The sequence below is a fragment of the Desmodus rotundus genome, chromosome 8 (assembly GCF_022682495.2).
Source record: "Desmodus rotundus isolate HL8 chromosome 8, HLdesRot8A.1, whole genome shotgun sequence".
Lineage (NCBI taxonomy): Eukaryota > Metazoa > Chordata > Mammalia > Chiroptera > Phyllostomidae > Desmodus > Desmodus rotundus.
In genome coordinates this window covers 86,401,393-86,416,713 of record NC_071394.1, presented here as the reverse complement: position 1 = coordinate 86,416,713, position 15,321 = coordinate 86,401,393, and the positions used below count along the sequence as shown (strand labels likewise).

Sequence of the window (15,321 nt, the reverse complement as noted above, 5' to 3'; positions counted from 1 at the left end):
AACAAGGCTGGAAGTAGATTCTGGGTTACTCACATTATTACATAATCATGACTTATATAAGACAAGTCAATTAAGGCTACAAGTCGAAACTCATTCTGGCAACAAAATTATACCTTCATGTAGAGGAATTAGAGAGTCCAGTGTTCCAAAAATTTGATTCAACTCCTGTTCTGTCATTATAGAGAGTTTCAGCATGGGGTCATGATAGGCCTGCATAAGAATCACAGAGACAGCAACAAACATTTAAATCAGAGGAAGTAAATTGTTAATATAAATGGCTTCTGAGAGGCCCTACAGAATAACAAAATGTTTGGCTCTCCCCACCCACCTCTCCCAAAATGCTGCAGAAACAACAGACAGGTGTGGCTGGCACAGGTGGGAATCCAGTGCTGCCTGGGCTTTGCATGGTTTTGATAAACCAAAGCAGATTTTTACAAAGCTTTACAAAGTACATCATACATCTAGGAAAGGGCACAGATCCTAAGTATACAGCAGATTTGATTTGTATGTTTTAAAAATTAACTTTATTACCATCTCTTGTTAAGGATAACTAAATAAGAAGAACATACAATTATTCCCAGGGCACTGTAACAGACTACGAAGGCTCAGATGGTGCAGTCCCTGCCTTTAAGGAGATTTAAAAGTTAATTGGAAAGTAAGACAAACACATGGAAATTTAAATATATGTTTAAAAAATAGTTCAAGATTAAATATATGAGATGTCACATGGCAGCAAAAATTTATCAAATCATAACTGTTCTAGAGGGTCAGAGAATGAAAGCTGGGGTGGACAAGGGAGATTTTAAAGGTGAACTGTTTGGCCTAGAGAAGGAGGCAGTAAATATTGTTGAAGAATAAATTGAGATTTGAGCTCATTCCTAGAGGATGAGTAGATATGGATGGCTGAAAGGAAAGGGAAGGTTTCCAGAAGGTAGGACTACAATAAGCAAAAGAGTGGCAGTGAGACATCTTAAAGGCACCTGAGTCTGGGAAATCTTGATGCAGGAAGGAGCTGCACCTATGAAGAGCATGATACCTAATGTACTCCTCATCTTCCTCTTCTTCCCACCCTGCCTAAAACTCCGTTTCTTGGCCATCTCTCAGGAATGTTACAGATGGGTCTTCATATGAGCAGAAAGTTGGACTAAAGAACACTTAAAATAAGGGAGGCATCTTTCCAATCCTGTGATTCTTTGAGGAGGCTGTGAATACCAGATGAAGGAATCTGGATTTTAGCCTCCCTGGGGGGTATGGGGGGAACGGGTCACTGGAAGTTTCTGAGGAAGGTTTGCTGTCAACACCATACGGGCTACAAGACATGGGTTTCATCCACATTCCCACATACAATGTGATTAAAAACATATCGCCATATAAAAGACCCTAACTTACACGACAGTATGCAACTGACTCACTTAACCATTTTATCCACTGCTGAGATTCAAATGATTTTATTTCTAAGACACAGTTCCAGTTTCGGACCATCCACACATCCTCTCTGGTGGATAAGGAGGCCAGGCCCATGGAGTTTCTAGGACACCAAAACATACGTAAAGCCAGGCCTCCATGGACACTTTCCGATCAAACTGCAGCATTCTTTGAAGTGCATCAGAAACATGCAGAGGAGAAGCCCTAAAGGTGCCAGGTGCAGAGAGCTTTCTTGTTCTGAACCATTTTCCCCACTGCTTGGTTTGTGCAGGTTCTTCTCAATTTTGGATTACCTCAGTCATGAAGGGTGCTCATAAAGCACAACCTTAGAATTGTGAAATTACTCAGAGAAAAAAAATATGAGGGGACTCAAATGACCACTAGATTTAAATTTACCTTTTTTGCCAATTTCAAGTCCTCTATCAAGTCTGCTTCTCCTTGGGAAAGCTCAAAGATTGCCTACAGGAAAAGAGAAAGCACATCCGCTCAAATCTCTCGTTTATGAGAACAAATTCACACAGCGCTGGTTCTGGTGCTCAAAGCTCCAAATCTACTCACTTCTTAAGTATTTTTAAAAGATTCTTAAAAAGTTAAATTAATCTGCAGCAAACGAATCTAGTGGCTAAAAGCTACGAAGGAAAGATTTTACTAAACTTCTGTATAATGTGCTTATCTGTTTGTGGGATAAAGAGGTTCCACATGTTTCCAATTCAAGTCATCTTTCATGTTACAGGACTTTGATGCAGCCAACCAAGAGGGAACTATTTTAGGGAAAATAATTACAGTTTGAGCCACAGATATGAGTTTGTTGTGAGTGACAATCATGATAAATGATTCAGGGTCTGTTCTCAGTGACGGACATGGCAGCATTATCAATTGGGCCATCATCATTTGTCTCCCTTCTACTCATCAAAAGGTGAATCTCAACAGAAAGCTCTATTCCTATCAGCAGCTTGTGCTAAGGCTAGGATTATAGGAAGAATCTATTATTTTATCACTCTAAATGTCTGGTGAAGTTAATTCACTCTAAATTACTTTTCAGCCCTACACAGTACAATGAATAAAATTATAGAAACTGGCTATGTGCAAGAGCGTGTAAAGAGACCATTTCTAGTTTGGCTCTATTAAGCTATCATAATTTAAGAGCTATGGTGTGCAGAACACTCACTCTCCTCTGGGAATCTAAACTGCTGGCAAAGGGTTACATTATCAAAAGACTACATATTTGTGGTGCTAGTTAAGCGACTACTACAATTTCTTTAGACTACGGGGAAGAAATAAGCAGGATGGAGAACACCCTCCATTCTTGGGGATGGTGGAGTGCAGGACAAGTGTGCTCTCCAGCAAAGCTGGTGGAGGCAGAACACTCACTGGGGGCCAGTACATGGTGTTCCTCCTGAGGCCCAGTAAAGCCTCCACACCATGCCCTCCTGATACTCTGTTCTCTTTAACCTTTTATTTAGAAATAATTATAGACTCGCATGAGAAGTTATGAAAATAGTACAGAGAGGTCCTGTACATGGATTACCCAGCTTCCCCCCATGGGGGCATCTTACAGAACTATAGAGCATTATCAAAACCAGCATGTGGATTGGTGCAATATAATTAACTAGCCTTTACTGGGACCTTCCTTAGATTTCCTTGTACATGTTTCACTAGAGCTCATGTACACAGGCCCGACTGCCTGACTGACCAAATGTGACCCCCAGAAGAGGAAAATCACAGAACCCCACACTGGGACAGGCCACACTCAGTTATCTGTGGTGGGACAACACAGTGTCACAGTGAAGACCAAGGGCTTTGGATTAGGACAGGGCCTGAGTTCAAAAGCTAGCTCTGTTATTTTCTAGCTGGGTGACATTGTGCTTACTGTGCCTTGTTAATGTCCTCATCTGCAGAATTGATCCCTCCCTCCTTCCTTCCCACTAGTAGACTGTACAAGTAATATACGGATACTATTAACATTTGGGAAACACAGAAAAGTATAAAGAGAAAACATTTAAATGCCTATAATACCATCTTGTTAACCATTATTAAGATTTTGCCATATTTCCTCATAGAATTTTTTTCGTGCAAATAATTGCTTTATTTATTAATTTTCAATAGATAACTACATTGACATGGTTCAAAATGCATAGGTACACAAATTCATAATTGGTGAAAACTTTCCCTCTCACCTCCTTCTTCCAACCATCCAGCTCTCCTGCAAGGAGGCAACCATGTTACCGGTTCCTTGTGTGTCCTTCCAGACATGTTTTACCATTTTACAAGCAAATACATACCTATACACCCACATTCATTTTCCCCTTTTACATAAATGGTAGCACACTCGACACCCTGTTTTGTGTCCTGCTTTATCCACTTAGCCATTCATACACATCAGCGCTGTTTTGTGTTTTTACAGCTGCACACTATTCCATGTACGGACATTATTATTAATGGTCCCTGGCAACAGATGTTCAGGCTCTTTCTGGCGCTATTATAAACATTGCTGTGATGGATAATCTTACACATACGTCTTTTCATTCGTGGATAAGTGCGTTAGGTGGGTAATTCCTAGAGAAGAACTGCTGAGTCATAACCTAGAAAGTTTTCAGGTACTCCCTTTTCCAATGTCAAGTTCTCCACAAAAATATACGTTCCAAGGATTTCACTACATGATGCACGCCTGAAGTGCTTAGTACAGCCTGGCACGTGACAACCTCTCTATAAAGGGTAATATGATCATAGCCATTTAGGGATATTGATACAGAAAACTTAGAGGGAACGAAATTAACTGCATTCCCTTGAAAAGTTTTCCACAAAACTGAATCAAAGTTTCATTAATGGAAAAAATTTTAAATATTCTAGAAGTTGCTATAAAATATAATGAAATGATTATGATCATTTTTGTGAACTCCAGGATCCAAAATAGACAGTTCCCAATTCATCTTCTTTGTAAATTCAGATTTTCACATCAGTTTCTTTTTTAAAGAGGGGGCCACACCCACCCAGCTGAATGCTTGTGTCTCGGTTCCTTAAAAGCTCTGGCACTCCCATTTGTACTCCTTCTACAAATGCCACGGAAAATTGATTTGGAGACACTGTGTAGACCCCAGCTCGCCTGCAGTGCTCCTGCCTCCAGGAGTCAGCTCTGTGGGTCCCGAGCCTACCTCCTGACGTTTGATTTCCTTGGCTGTAAGCATCTGATTGACGCACACATCGAAGGTCTCACTCCACAGCTTGCTGTCTCGCCGCTTGGTGCTTGAAGGGGCGGCATTTCTGGACCAGGGTCGGGGGGCCAGTATGTCAGGACGGCTCTCGCTGCGGAAGCTAATGGAACGCTGAACAATAAGAAAAACAAACTGTTACAGGCACAGCAGCAGGACTGGGTGGATCATTTGAGCAGCTTCCTGTCCCTGACAGAACATAAATCAGACATCTGCAAGGAAGAGAGGACAATGCCACAAGGCCTTTTGGGAAGGAGGGCATTGTCTTGAGCCTGGGCAAGGGACTGCTTTCACACAGGTGCTGGGAGTATCCGAGACCTGGATAAAGCACAAGAACATGCACAAAGGCAGCTCTCAGACATGCGATGGGTTCTACTGTTTTCCATTAAACATGTCCACTCACCAGAAGAATGATGATTAACGGTAGTGGATGTCCTTTAAAAACATTCTGACTAGTACTCCTACTCCTCTCCTTCTAGGAACAGAATCCCACTATCCTTATATATCCTGTCTCAGTTTAGTTGGGCTCCCCTAGACCTGACCAATCAGAGTACTCCTCCACCCTGTTTCTAGCAGGGGCACGTGATTCCCTGAAATTTTTTACATGACTCATGGAGGAAGGAGTGAAAGACTCTATTCTTTTGGGATTGTGAGCTCAAGAGTTAACATGAGCAGAAGTTTCTTGCAGCAACTCTCTTTGGTCACAAAGAAGAATCTGTCTGATAAAGGAGAGAATAAAGGGAAACACAAAATGGAGGATGGAGAGAGACACCAATGGAGTGAGGAAGGGAACACGCTTCACCAACACTATTAGAGACCCTGGATCCCACCATGCTTGAAGCCAGTAAGAGCCGCTCTTAGACTAACGAGCTAATACATCCCCCTTTCTGTTTACGTTCATCTCAGTTGAGGTTCTTTCAACTTGAAAAGTACCAACTAATATATATACTAAATACCAAGCAAATAATGCATGTCCCTGAGTTATTTTCTTATTTTCCAAAGAGGTCCCAGTAGATTTTCAGATGGCCTAACCACCCAAAGGGCACCCTTGTGCTACTACAGTGCTTTCTCTTGACAAATATAAATGATCAAGGAGAAAGCTATGTGCATCATATTCAGCCTTCAGTCTAGAAGATTTCAACATCCTTACTGGAAACTTGGCTAAAGCAATGAGGTGCTGCTGTGCTCAAAAACCACATTCTTATTTAGCAAGTGCTCATTGCTATGGCTGTGGCCACATATCTGTGGCCTTCAGTGTCAAGTTCCAACTTTTCAGTCTGGTACGTAATACCTCTTATAATCTGACCACAGTATATATACCTTGGAACACCTCCTGCCACGCACCCTCTCTCTAGCCCTACTGGGCTATCTGTCATTCCCTAAATGCACCGTGCTTTGCCATCTGCTGTGCTTTTTCTTTCTGAATAGCTTCTCTTTCATTTCTTACCTGGTTATCCTAACTGGCCTCAGGATATAACTCGAACACCTCTTCTAGGAATCTTTACCAATGTTCTCTCATCTTCTTTTACAGCAATTTGGACATATTGCTGATACAGTAACAACCACATTTTATTGTACTCGGTGGTCGCCTGCTCTGAACTATAAACTTCCTGAGTATAGGAACTTATCTTGCATGTGACATATGTGGATCATTCCTAAGAAATGATGAGGTAGCCAAGATGCAACAATGTAATTTATAAAAGTAAATTTTAAAAGAACTATTAACATAAGGGCATTGTTAAATAAGTTATAATTCATCTGCTTTATGGAATATTATTTAGCCACTATAACAGTTGAGACAATTTTAACAGCTAAAAATCCCTTCTATGTAAAATCAACATTAAAAATCTGTATATGAACACTTTATGAAAAAATGCACATGAGCAAAGATATAAAGGGAATGCCACAAAATTCTGTTGTTTTGCCTGATTGCATTACTGGTAATTTTTGTTCTAGTTTACACATTTTTACAATTCAAGAAAAATGAGTAAGTGAAACATGTAAAAAGAAAATTCCAAGGGGCATCAGGGAATTACGGACAGGCAGCTAGCTCTGTCTGCAAGCAGCAACACAGCTCCCGACGCCGGCACAGGCGTCCGTGAGCTCCTGGGCTCATTAACGAGCTCATGATTGCGGGACCAGCCCCGGGCTGGTCAAGAAAGTACTTGCTCCAAGTACACAGTTCAGTAATGGTATCTTACAAATCCTTATGATCTCTCGAAAATAGGCCCTTATAAAACAGGGACCAGACTAATGCCTGCAGATCCCCAGGACTCAGAATCAATTATCCACAGGCACGAAAGGTCAAAACAAGCAAAGTGAGTCATCAAATAACTCACTCATCTCAGTTAGTGGTTCGGATGCCAGCCTGGGAGGAGGGGGAAGTTAAAGAGCAGAAAGAGAGGAACAAACAAAAAGGAAGATTCAAAATGAAAGACATTTTCCACTTTCACTTGAGAGAATTGACCGCCCATCTGCTAGTTTCAGTGCCTGACCAACTTCAACCCCCCCCCCCTCACCACCAGCTTGAAAGTAATTTATGCTAACTTTAAATTTTTATACATTACAAAAGTATACAAAAGTAAATACAAATCCCTACATTTTTCCAAGTCCAGTTTCCAGATGTAAATGCTATTAAGTTGTTCTAGATCTTTCCAAACCTTTTCTACACATTTGCTAACATTTGCAGAAAACAGAATGTTTTCTCTTTTCATTCAAAAACACCTTTCCATACTAGTATACGGCTCACTCTTGAAAAAATAACTTAAACTGAAACGTTTATAATTTTGTTAACCAGTGCCTCCCCAATAAATTCAATAAACTAATTTATTGAGGTGAAATTCACATATAAAATTAACCATTTTTGAAATGAACAATTAAGTGACCTTCATTTAGCACATTCACAATGTTGTGCAACCATTGTCTTTCTCTAGTTCCAAACATTTCCGTCACGCAAAGTCACTTGTTCTTCTTTTTAAAAATTATTTTATTGTTGTTCAATTACAGTTGTCTGCATTTTCTCCCCACCCCTCCACCCCACGCCACTCAAACCCACCTCCCCCCCTTGCTTCCACCCTCCCCCTTGGTTTTGTCCATGTGTCCTTTATAGTAGTTCCTGAAAACCCCTCTCCCCTCCCCTCTGGCTATTGTTAGATTGTTCTTAATTTCAATGCATCTGGTTATATTTTGTTTGTTTTCTTTTGTTGACTATGTTCCAGTTAAAGGTGAGATCATATAGTCTTTGTCCCTCACTGCCTGGCTTATTTCACTTAGCATAATGCTCTCCAGTTCCATCCATGCTGTTGCAAAGGGTAGGAGCTCCTTCTTTCTCTCTGCTGTATAGTATTCCATCGTGTAAATGTACCATAGTTTTTTGATCCACTCATTTGCTGATGGGCACTTAGGTTGCTTCCAGAACTTGGCTATTGTAAATTGTGCTGCTATGAACATTGGGATGCATAGGTTCTTTTGGATTGGTGTTTCAGGGCTCTTAGGGTATAATCCCAGAAGTGGAATCGGTGGGTCAAAAGGCAGTTCCATTTTTAGTTTTCTGAGGAAATCCCATACTGTTTTCCACAGTGGCTGCACCAGTCTGCATTCCCACCAACAGTGCACTAGGGTTCCCTTTTCTCTGCATCCTCTCCAACACTTGTTGTTTGTTGATTTGTTTATGATGGCCACTCTGACCAGTGTGAGGTGGTATCTCATGGTGGTTTTAATTTGCATCTCTCTGATGGCTAGTGATGCTGAGCATCTTTTCATATGTCTCTGGGCCCGATGTATGTCTTCCTTGGAGAAGTGTCTGTTCACATCTTTTGCCCATTTTTTAATTGGGTTGTTCATCTTCCTGGAGTGGAGTCGTGTGAGTTCTTTATATATTTTGGAGATCGGGCCCTTGTCTGAGGTATCATTGGCAAATGTGTTTTCCCATACTGTTGGTTCTCTTTTCATATTAATGCTGTTTTCTTTAGCCATGCAGAAGCTTTTTAATTTGATGAGGTCCCATTTGTTTTATTCTTTCCTTTATGCCCCTTGCTTTAGGGGACATATCTGTGAAGATGTTGTTTCATGGAATGTGAGATTTTCCTGCCAATGTTCTCTTCTAGGACTTTTATGGTGTTACAACTTATATTTAAGTCTTTTATCCACCTTGAATTTATTTTTGTGTATGGTGTAAGTTGGTGATCGAGTTCCATTTTTTTTGCATGTAGCTGTCCAGACCTCCCAACACCATTTGTTGACTCCATTTTATGCTTCTGCCCCCTTTGTCAAATATTGACTGTAGAGGCTTGGGTTTATTTCTGGGCTCTCTGTTCTGTTCCATTGGTCTATGTGCTTGTTTTTATGCCAGTACCAGGCTGTTTTGATTACAGTAGCCTTATAATACAGTTTGATATCAGGTATTGTGAGCCCTCCTGCTTTGTTCTTTCTCAAAATTGCTGCAGCTATTCAGGGTTGTTTATGGTTCTGTATAAATTTCTGAAATGTTTGTTCTATATCTGTGAAATATGTAATGGGTACTTTAATAGGGATTGCATTGAAATCTATAAATTGTTTGTGTATTATGGCCATTTTGATGATGTTAATTCTTCCAATCCATGAGCATGGTAAATGCTTCCATTTGTTTGTGTCTTCCTTAATTTCTTTCTTCAATGTTGTGTAGTTTTCTGAGTATAGGTCTTTTACCTCCTTGGTTAGGTTTATTCCTAGGTACTTTATTTTTCTTGTTGCTGTATCAAATGGGATATTTTTCCTGATTTCTGTTTCTGATGTTTCATTGTTGGTGTACAAGAATGCCTTTGATTTCTGAGTACTGACTTTGTATCTGGCTGTTTTGCAAAATTCATTTATTAGGTAGAATAGTTTTTTGGTGGAGTCTATAGGATTTCCTATGTACACTCTCATGTCACCTGCAAACAGTGACGATTTTGTTTCCTCCTTCCTTATTCTTTTTAATGGCTGCAGAGTCAGTATCCCATGGTCTGGATGGACCACATGGATTCAAACTCCAGCTGAGGGACATTAAGGTCATTCCCAGTGTCTCGCTATTACAGAAAGTACCTTGGTGAACATCCGTTATGTATTTGTGCTGGTATTTCTATAAGACAGATTTCTTAAGTAGAATTCCTTGGTTTAAGAAGTACCAACATTTCACTATTTGATATGTGCTGCTAACGTGACTTCCAAATAGTCTGTCCCCAGAAAGGTATACGATATGACAGTACAATTCTTCCAGACTCTCATCAACAGGATATTATTATTAATCTAATAGGAAAAACAACTATACTTCCTTCATTTCAGTTTCATGTTTTGAATGTAAGATTGAGCATATTTTTATGTATTTATTGAAAAATTTCTCAGAGAGTTGGAGATTTTCTTCTGTTGCAGTTTGAGGAAAAAAGAGGCGTGAGCTATATCAGGTAAGCTCTATTGCTCAGAATTCCTCAATTTGTGTTTCCTTAGTGATTGCTGGACTCTGGTACTAAGGAGAAAGGGATGGGGAATGTCACAGAGGGGCCATTATGTGCCTGCCCAAGCTGAGCATTTCTGATGAGTTCTCTCCAATCCTCACAAACATGATGCAAGGTGGGCATTTATTCCCATTTTATGAGGAAAGTGAGGCTCAGGGAGGCTAAGGCACTTGCCCAGGCAGGATCACAACCAGATCTGTTTGGATCCCAAACTCAGCTCTTTCTACTATGAGGGCCGTGCCTGCTGCTACATGCATTGTGGGGAGGTTTCAGTGAGATGGGACCCAGCCTTCTAGGAGTTTAAATCTAGTTAAGGAGAGGCAATGCATTTGCTCACTCATTGCAGTGGCTCTTTGACCTAATCAAACTTCAGATTTATACCTTTAGTTAAGCTGGATCAAAACAAACATTTTGTCTTTTTAAGACTCCACTTAGAAAGGGGGAGGTCCCAAAGAAGAAATAAAGAATGCTGGTCAGGTGTGCAGTCAGCAGCTGGCTGGCCCTGGGGGTAGGTCACAGCCAGCGAGGCCCCAGCCATGGGCGGATTTTCACGATGCCACTGACCACACACCACAACCCGCACCCCTATGAGTCATTAATACAACTGAGCACAATTAGAAAAGAGGATTGAAATTGAGGGATGAACATGTGACTACTGCTAGAGAAAAGCCACATTCCTTCAGTGACGCTCCCCAGCCCCCCTTTCCCCGTGCTGTTTTTCTCCTTTTTACCATGTGCTACATGATATCACGTACTGTTTGTTTCTGACATGTCTGTTTCCTCCCAATAGAAGGTAAGCACCCTGGAGGCAAGGATATCTATCTGTCCTGTTCACTGATGGATTCATCAGCAACTGGTACAGAGTACGACCTCAACAATTCTGCCTCGTGAATGAATAGAATGCTGTATGTGCTGGGCACTGTGAGGGGAGCTTCAGAGTCCTGCTATACCCACAAGGTAAGGATTCCTACTCGTGCTACAGATGGGGAAACTTGAGGCTCAGAGAGGGTAACACTTTGCTCCAGGTCATGCAGCTAATGAATAGTGCTCTAGAATTTAAACCCAGGTCAAAGGTGAACTCAGAATGACGCCCAGGTCTGGTCTATTTCAGTCCAACTCCCCCTCAGCCTCCAATTTCTAACCAATATCCTACCCTGCTTCCCCTAAGATAAGATTCAAGTGTGCTGGAGTGCGTGTGCCCAAATAGAGGAGTTTTAGGCTACTTCTCAGTCAGTCCGTGGCAGGAATTTCAACTTTGCCACCACTAACGATTTGGACCAGAAAATTTTCTTGTGAGGGGCTGTACTGTGCATTATGGGATGATCCACAGTATGCTAACTAACCTCTAATTGACAAATGACAATAGTGACCCACACCAGTTATGACAACCTAAACATCTCTAAACATTGCTGAATGCCCCCTGGGGTGAGAAACACTGGCCCATGGTGACCAGGAGAGGCTTACCTCGGAGTGAGGGACCCAGACTTGGGAGGGATTGCATACAAAATAGAAACACATACATAAACAACCCGCACCATCCAGGGCTGGGGGAGAGTGTGAGAGGGCCTGGAATGAAAAATGTTCCAGAACAAGTAAGAGTTTCCATGAGGGAATGTGGCATAGCAAATGAGTCAAAAACCCAAAGCTCATAATTACTGGCAGCTAAGATAACAATGGCCATAATAGGCAAAGATAATGCAGATTTAGGAAATGGGTGCTCGTGTTTATGCCTGAGCTAGTTATGTGGAAAAGGTGCTGCAGGTGCAATGGGGACTATCTGTCAGGTGGGGAAAGGGGTCCCCTTACATGTGTCAGAGGAAATGTAAACCCAGCATGTTAGGCATGATGGAACAGATTTGGTTTGTTAATGCTGCCTGTTCAGCAGGGTGCTCCCTCCTCACCCTTTTCCAAAAAATAGAAGGTCTCTACAGCCAAAGATAACATGTTCCAAAAAAGAGTTCCAGCCAGGGAAATTCTTTATGCTTACCATTGGCATTTTGTGATAGATGATTTAGGATTGGATGGACTGGGAGTTAGGGTGCGGTTGTAAGAGGAAAACACATTTCTATGTTGCTACTACAACAGGTTAAACCAAAATGTACAGTGGCTATGGCTGGGATCAGAAAATGTTCTCCAATGGCGTACTGGAAGAGTGAGCCTCTCATGAAAGGCTTGATTAGAGCAATTAACTTAAATTGACAAATAACACTTCCCAGCTGTGCGGCCCCATTACATTTGAACCTTGTGCTAATCCTGAGAGAGGCACTGGGCAGGTTCTTACATTCTGCCCCCTTTTAATAGATGAGAAATCCATGTACCAGAGGATTAGAGCGACTGGCACAAGGTAAGTGTTGAAATAGGAACTGAGTCCAGTCTTTTGACTATAAAACATGGATTTAGGTTAAGATCACAGGCTTTAGAGTAAAACAGATATGGCTTCAAGTCAACTTAATAGCTGAGGGACCTGGAAAAGTTAATCCCTTTGGATCTCAGTTTCCTTCTGTGTAAAGGGGCCTGGTAATAAGTATCTCACAAAGTTGTAGTGAGGATTAGATAAGAAAATGTTTGTCCAGAGCTTAGCCAAGTGCCTGGTACATTGTCAGTAGGAAATGGATGCTACGTATCATTATTATACCACTGACTGAGCTGCCACAATGAGTGCTTATTTATATATATGTTTTCATTCACTAGCAAACAGTAGATGCATCTCTGAGCTACTTGGACCAAACAGCTCCTTGAGGGTCCTTCATTAGGATAAGGAGAAAACCCCTCAGCAGCACACTGTTAATAAAAGCAAAAGGCTAAAATGACCAATAATAGGGATGAAATGAATTACAGTGCAACCGTAAAATAGAACATAAAGTTGTTAAAAAACACTCCTTTGAGAAAAACTTAATAATAATGGGAAGATCTCACATGCAGAGTTAAGAGAAGGATCCCTATTTAAGAGGGATCCCTATTTAAGAGTTAAGATTCCTATTTAAATACAAAATGTTAATAGGTGTGTCACCCAGATGTTGAGACTATAGATGATCTTTATTTTCATCTTCATACTTCTCTACATTTATTTTCCAGATTTTCCATAATGAAAAGATATTAACTAAGAAAAAACAAAACCAGCAAGACCATGAACACTGAGTTCAAAGTGATGGTATAAACATAAAATAATACATATGGAGTCTAGTTCAGATTAATGCACATTAAAAACATGGTAAAAAGGCTCCTGATCAATTCACAATCATAAATGTCAAACCCCATAGACTCAGTGCAAGGAGAAACCTTTCTGTAGTTGGGAGAGATTCTGAGTAGATGAGTGAAAAGATGAAGAAAATACTTGGTTAAGGTACGAGGAAAATACTGTACAATTTGCTTACTGCAAGCCCAAATTAGGAAGCCTTCCAGAGGCTTGGAGCAGCAGCACAACCTCTTGGTTGGGCACCACAAAATAGCTTTTATACAATAACATTAATGATAAAATATTCCATGAGCTAAAATGGCAATGATTTTCCCTGCCACACAGGGAGACAGGGAGGGAGGATCAGCAGTGAAATGGAATGACCCAGTCTGAAAGTCTGGCCATTATTTTTATTTTATTTTATTGATTTTATTGATTTTTTGTTTTTTGTTTAGAGAGAGAGAGAGAGAGAGGAAGAGAGAGAGAGAAAGAACAGAGAGAAAAAGAAACACTGACTTTTGTTCCACTTATTTATGCATTCATTGGTTGATTCTTGTGTATACCCTGACCGGAGATCAAACCTGCAATGTTGGGGTATTGGGACGACACTAACCAACTGAGCTACCTAGTCTGGCCATTATTTTGAGATCCCGGCAAACTGCAGGCTTTATTAAGACCAAACTGACTTTTTGCAAAAGCCTACTGCAGGGGAGGCACTGTGAACACGCTACTGAATCCCAGCTCCTGCATTTATTGGCCATGTGACTTTGGGCACATTTTCCAACCTTCAGGTTTCTCCCCTTATTAGGTGATGAACCCTACCTTGCATAAAGTCCTTTACATGGAACCTGGCTCATTGTAAATATTCAACTAACGGAGTTGTTATTACTAAATAAAAACTGACAAGTTTTCAGTTATGATCGTCAACTATTACAATGGTTTAACTACCATTCTAAGAATAGTAAAGACTGGCAGAAAGTCAGGAGTTCTTCTTGACATGGAATACAGGTCACTTCTCAGCTATACCCTTACTTTCCAGATCGCAAGGCAGTATGGTTCCTGGTTGCTTCCTCCAACACACACACACACACACACACACACACACAGCTTCTTTCTGTATCTGCCAAATAACTTATGACCAAAGACTTTTGTCATTTATAGGAAGTGTATGACCTTGGATCAAGGGACTGAGTGTGAGGACCTTGGAGAAGAAAATCATGGTTTTCAGCTTATGGAAATTAAACAAATATGCCTGGGCACTCTTCCTCCTTACTTTCCAAGTCTAGATGGCATCAGTCTTCTCTCTGTCCTTCCTCAAATCTGAAATGCCCTCTCTCCCCTTCATGCTCATCACCTCTGAGCCATTCCAGGCTTAATACAAATCCTTCCACCCTTCCTCCAACCCCTGTCTCCAGGCGATTACTATGTGTCCTCTAATATGTTTATCATATAAGATTTTCAAATATCATACATTTTTATCTGGTCGCAAAGGTAATATATAATTACAGGGTAGGGCAAAAGTAGGTTTATAGTTGCTCATATGGAAAATGACACAATGACTAATAAATAATAGCACAAGAATAAACACTGTGTTTCACGTACTCACAACTGTAAACCTACTTTTGCCCCACCCTGTATTTTAAAAATTCAAGTATGATAGAAATACATAATGTAAAAAGTAAACTCAATAATCTCAGCTTGTTTATTCATTCTCTACTAATTTGTAATTCTATGTAATAGAGAATAAAGGAGGAGAACATAAGACAGAAAACAAAAGAATGGTAAAAGTCTCTTATAATGTTCCAAGAGATGACTAATGTTAAAAATTCGATGATGTTTCTGGTTTTTCCTATACATACACTATTACATGTATGTATAATTAATTGGGATACAATGGTTTTGAATTTCCTTTCTCCCCCCCACTTGCTAATGTATCTTAAATAACTTTTACCAGGAGATTTTACCCCTCACTATCTCCTTTCTTTCTACTGACTACCTCCCCAACAAGTTTAGAGAAGAACAAATAACATAGTAGATATAA

At 40.6% G+C, this 15,321-nt stretch overlaps 1 protein-coding gene across 10 annotated transcripts in view; it reads right to left on the bottom strand.

The window, feature by feature from the left end:
• Positions 1–15,321, bottom strand: part of ARHGEF3 (Rho guanine nucleotide exchange factor 3) — a 309,293-nt gene that overhangs the window by 20,994 nt on the left and 272,978 nt on the right. For all 10 annotated transcript variants that reach the window (XM_053929748.2, XM_024556529.4, XM_045192228.2 and 7 more), the window contains 3 exons: positions 4,578–4,748; positions 1,822–1,884; positions 114–210 (listed from right to left, as the gene is read on the bottom strand). In XM_053929748.2, coding sequence (XP_053785723.1) covers positions 114–210; positions 1,822–1,884; positions 4,578–4,748 — 331 coding nt within the window. The remainder of the gene's footprint in view (positions 1–113; positions 211–1,821; positions 1,885–4,577; positions 4,749–15,321) is intronic.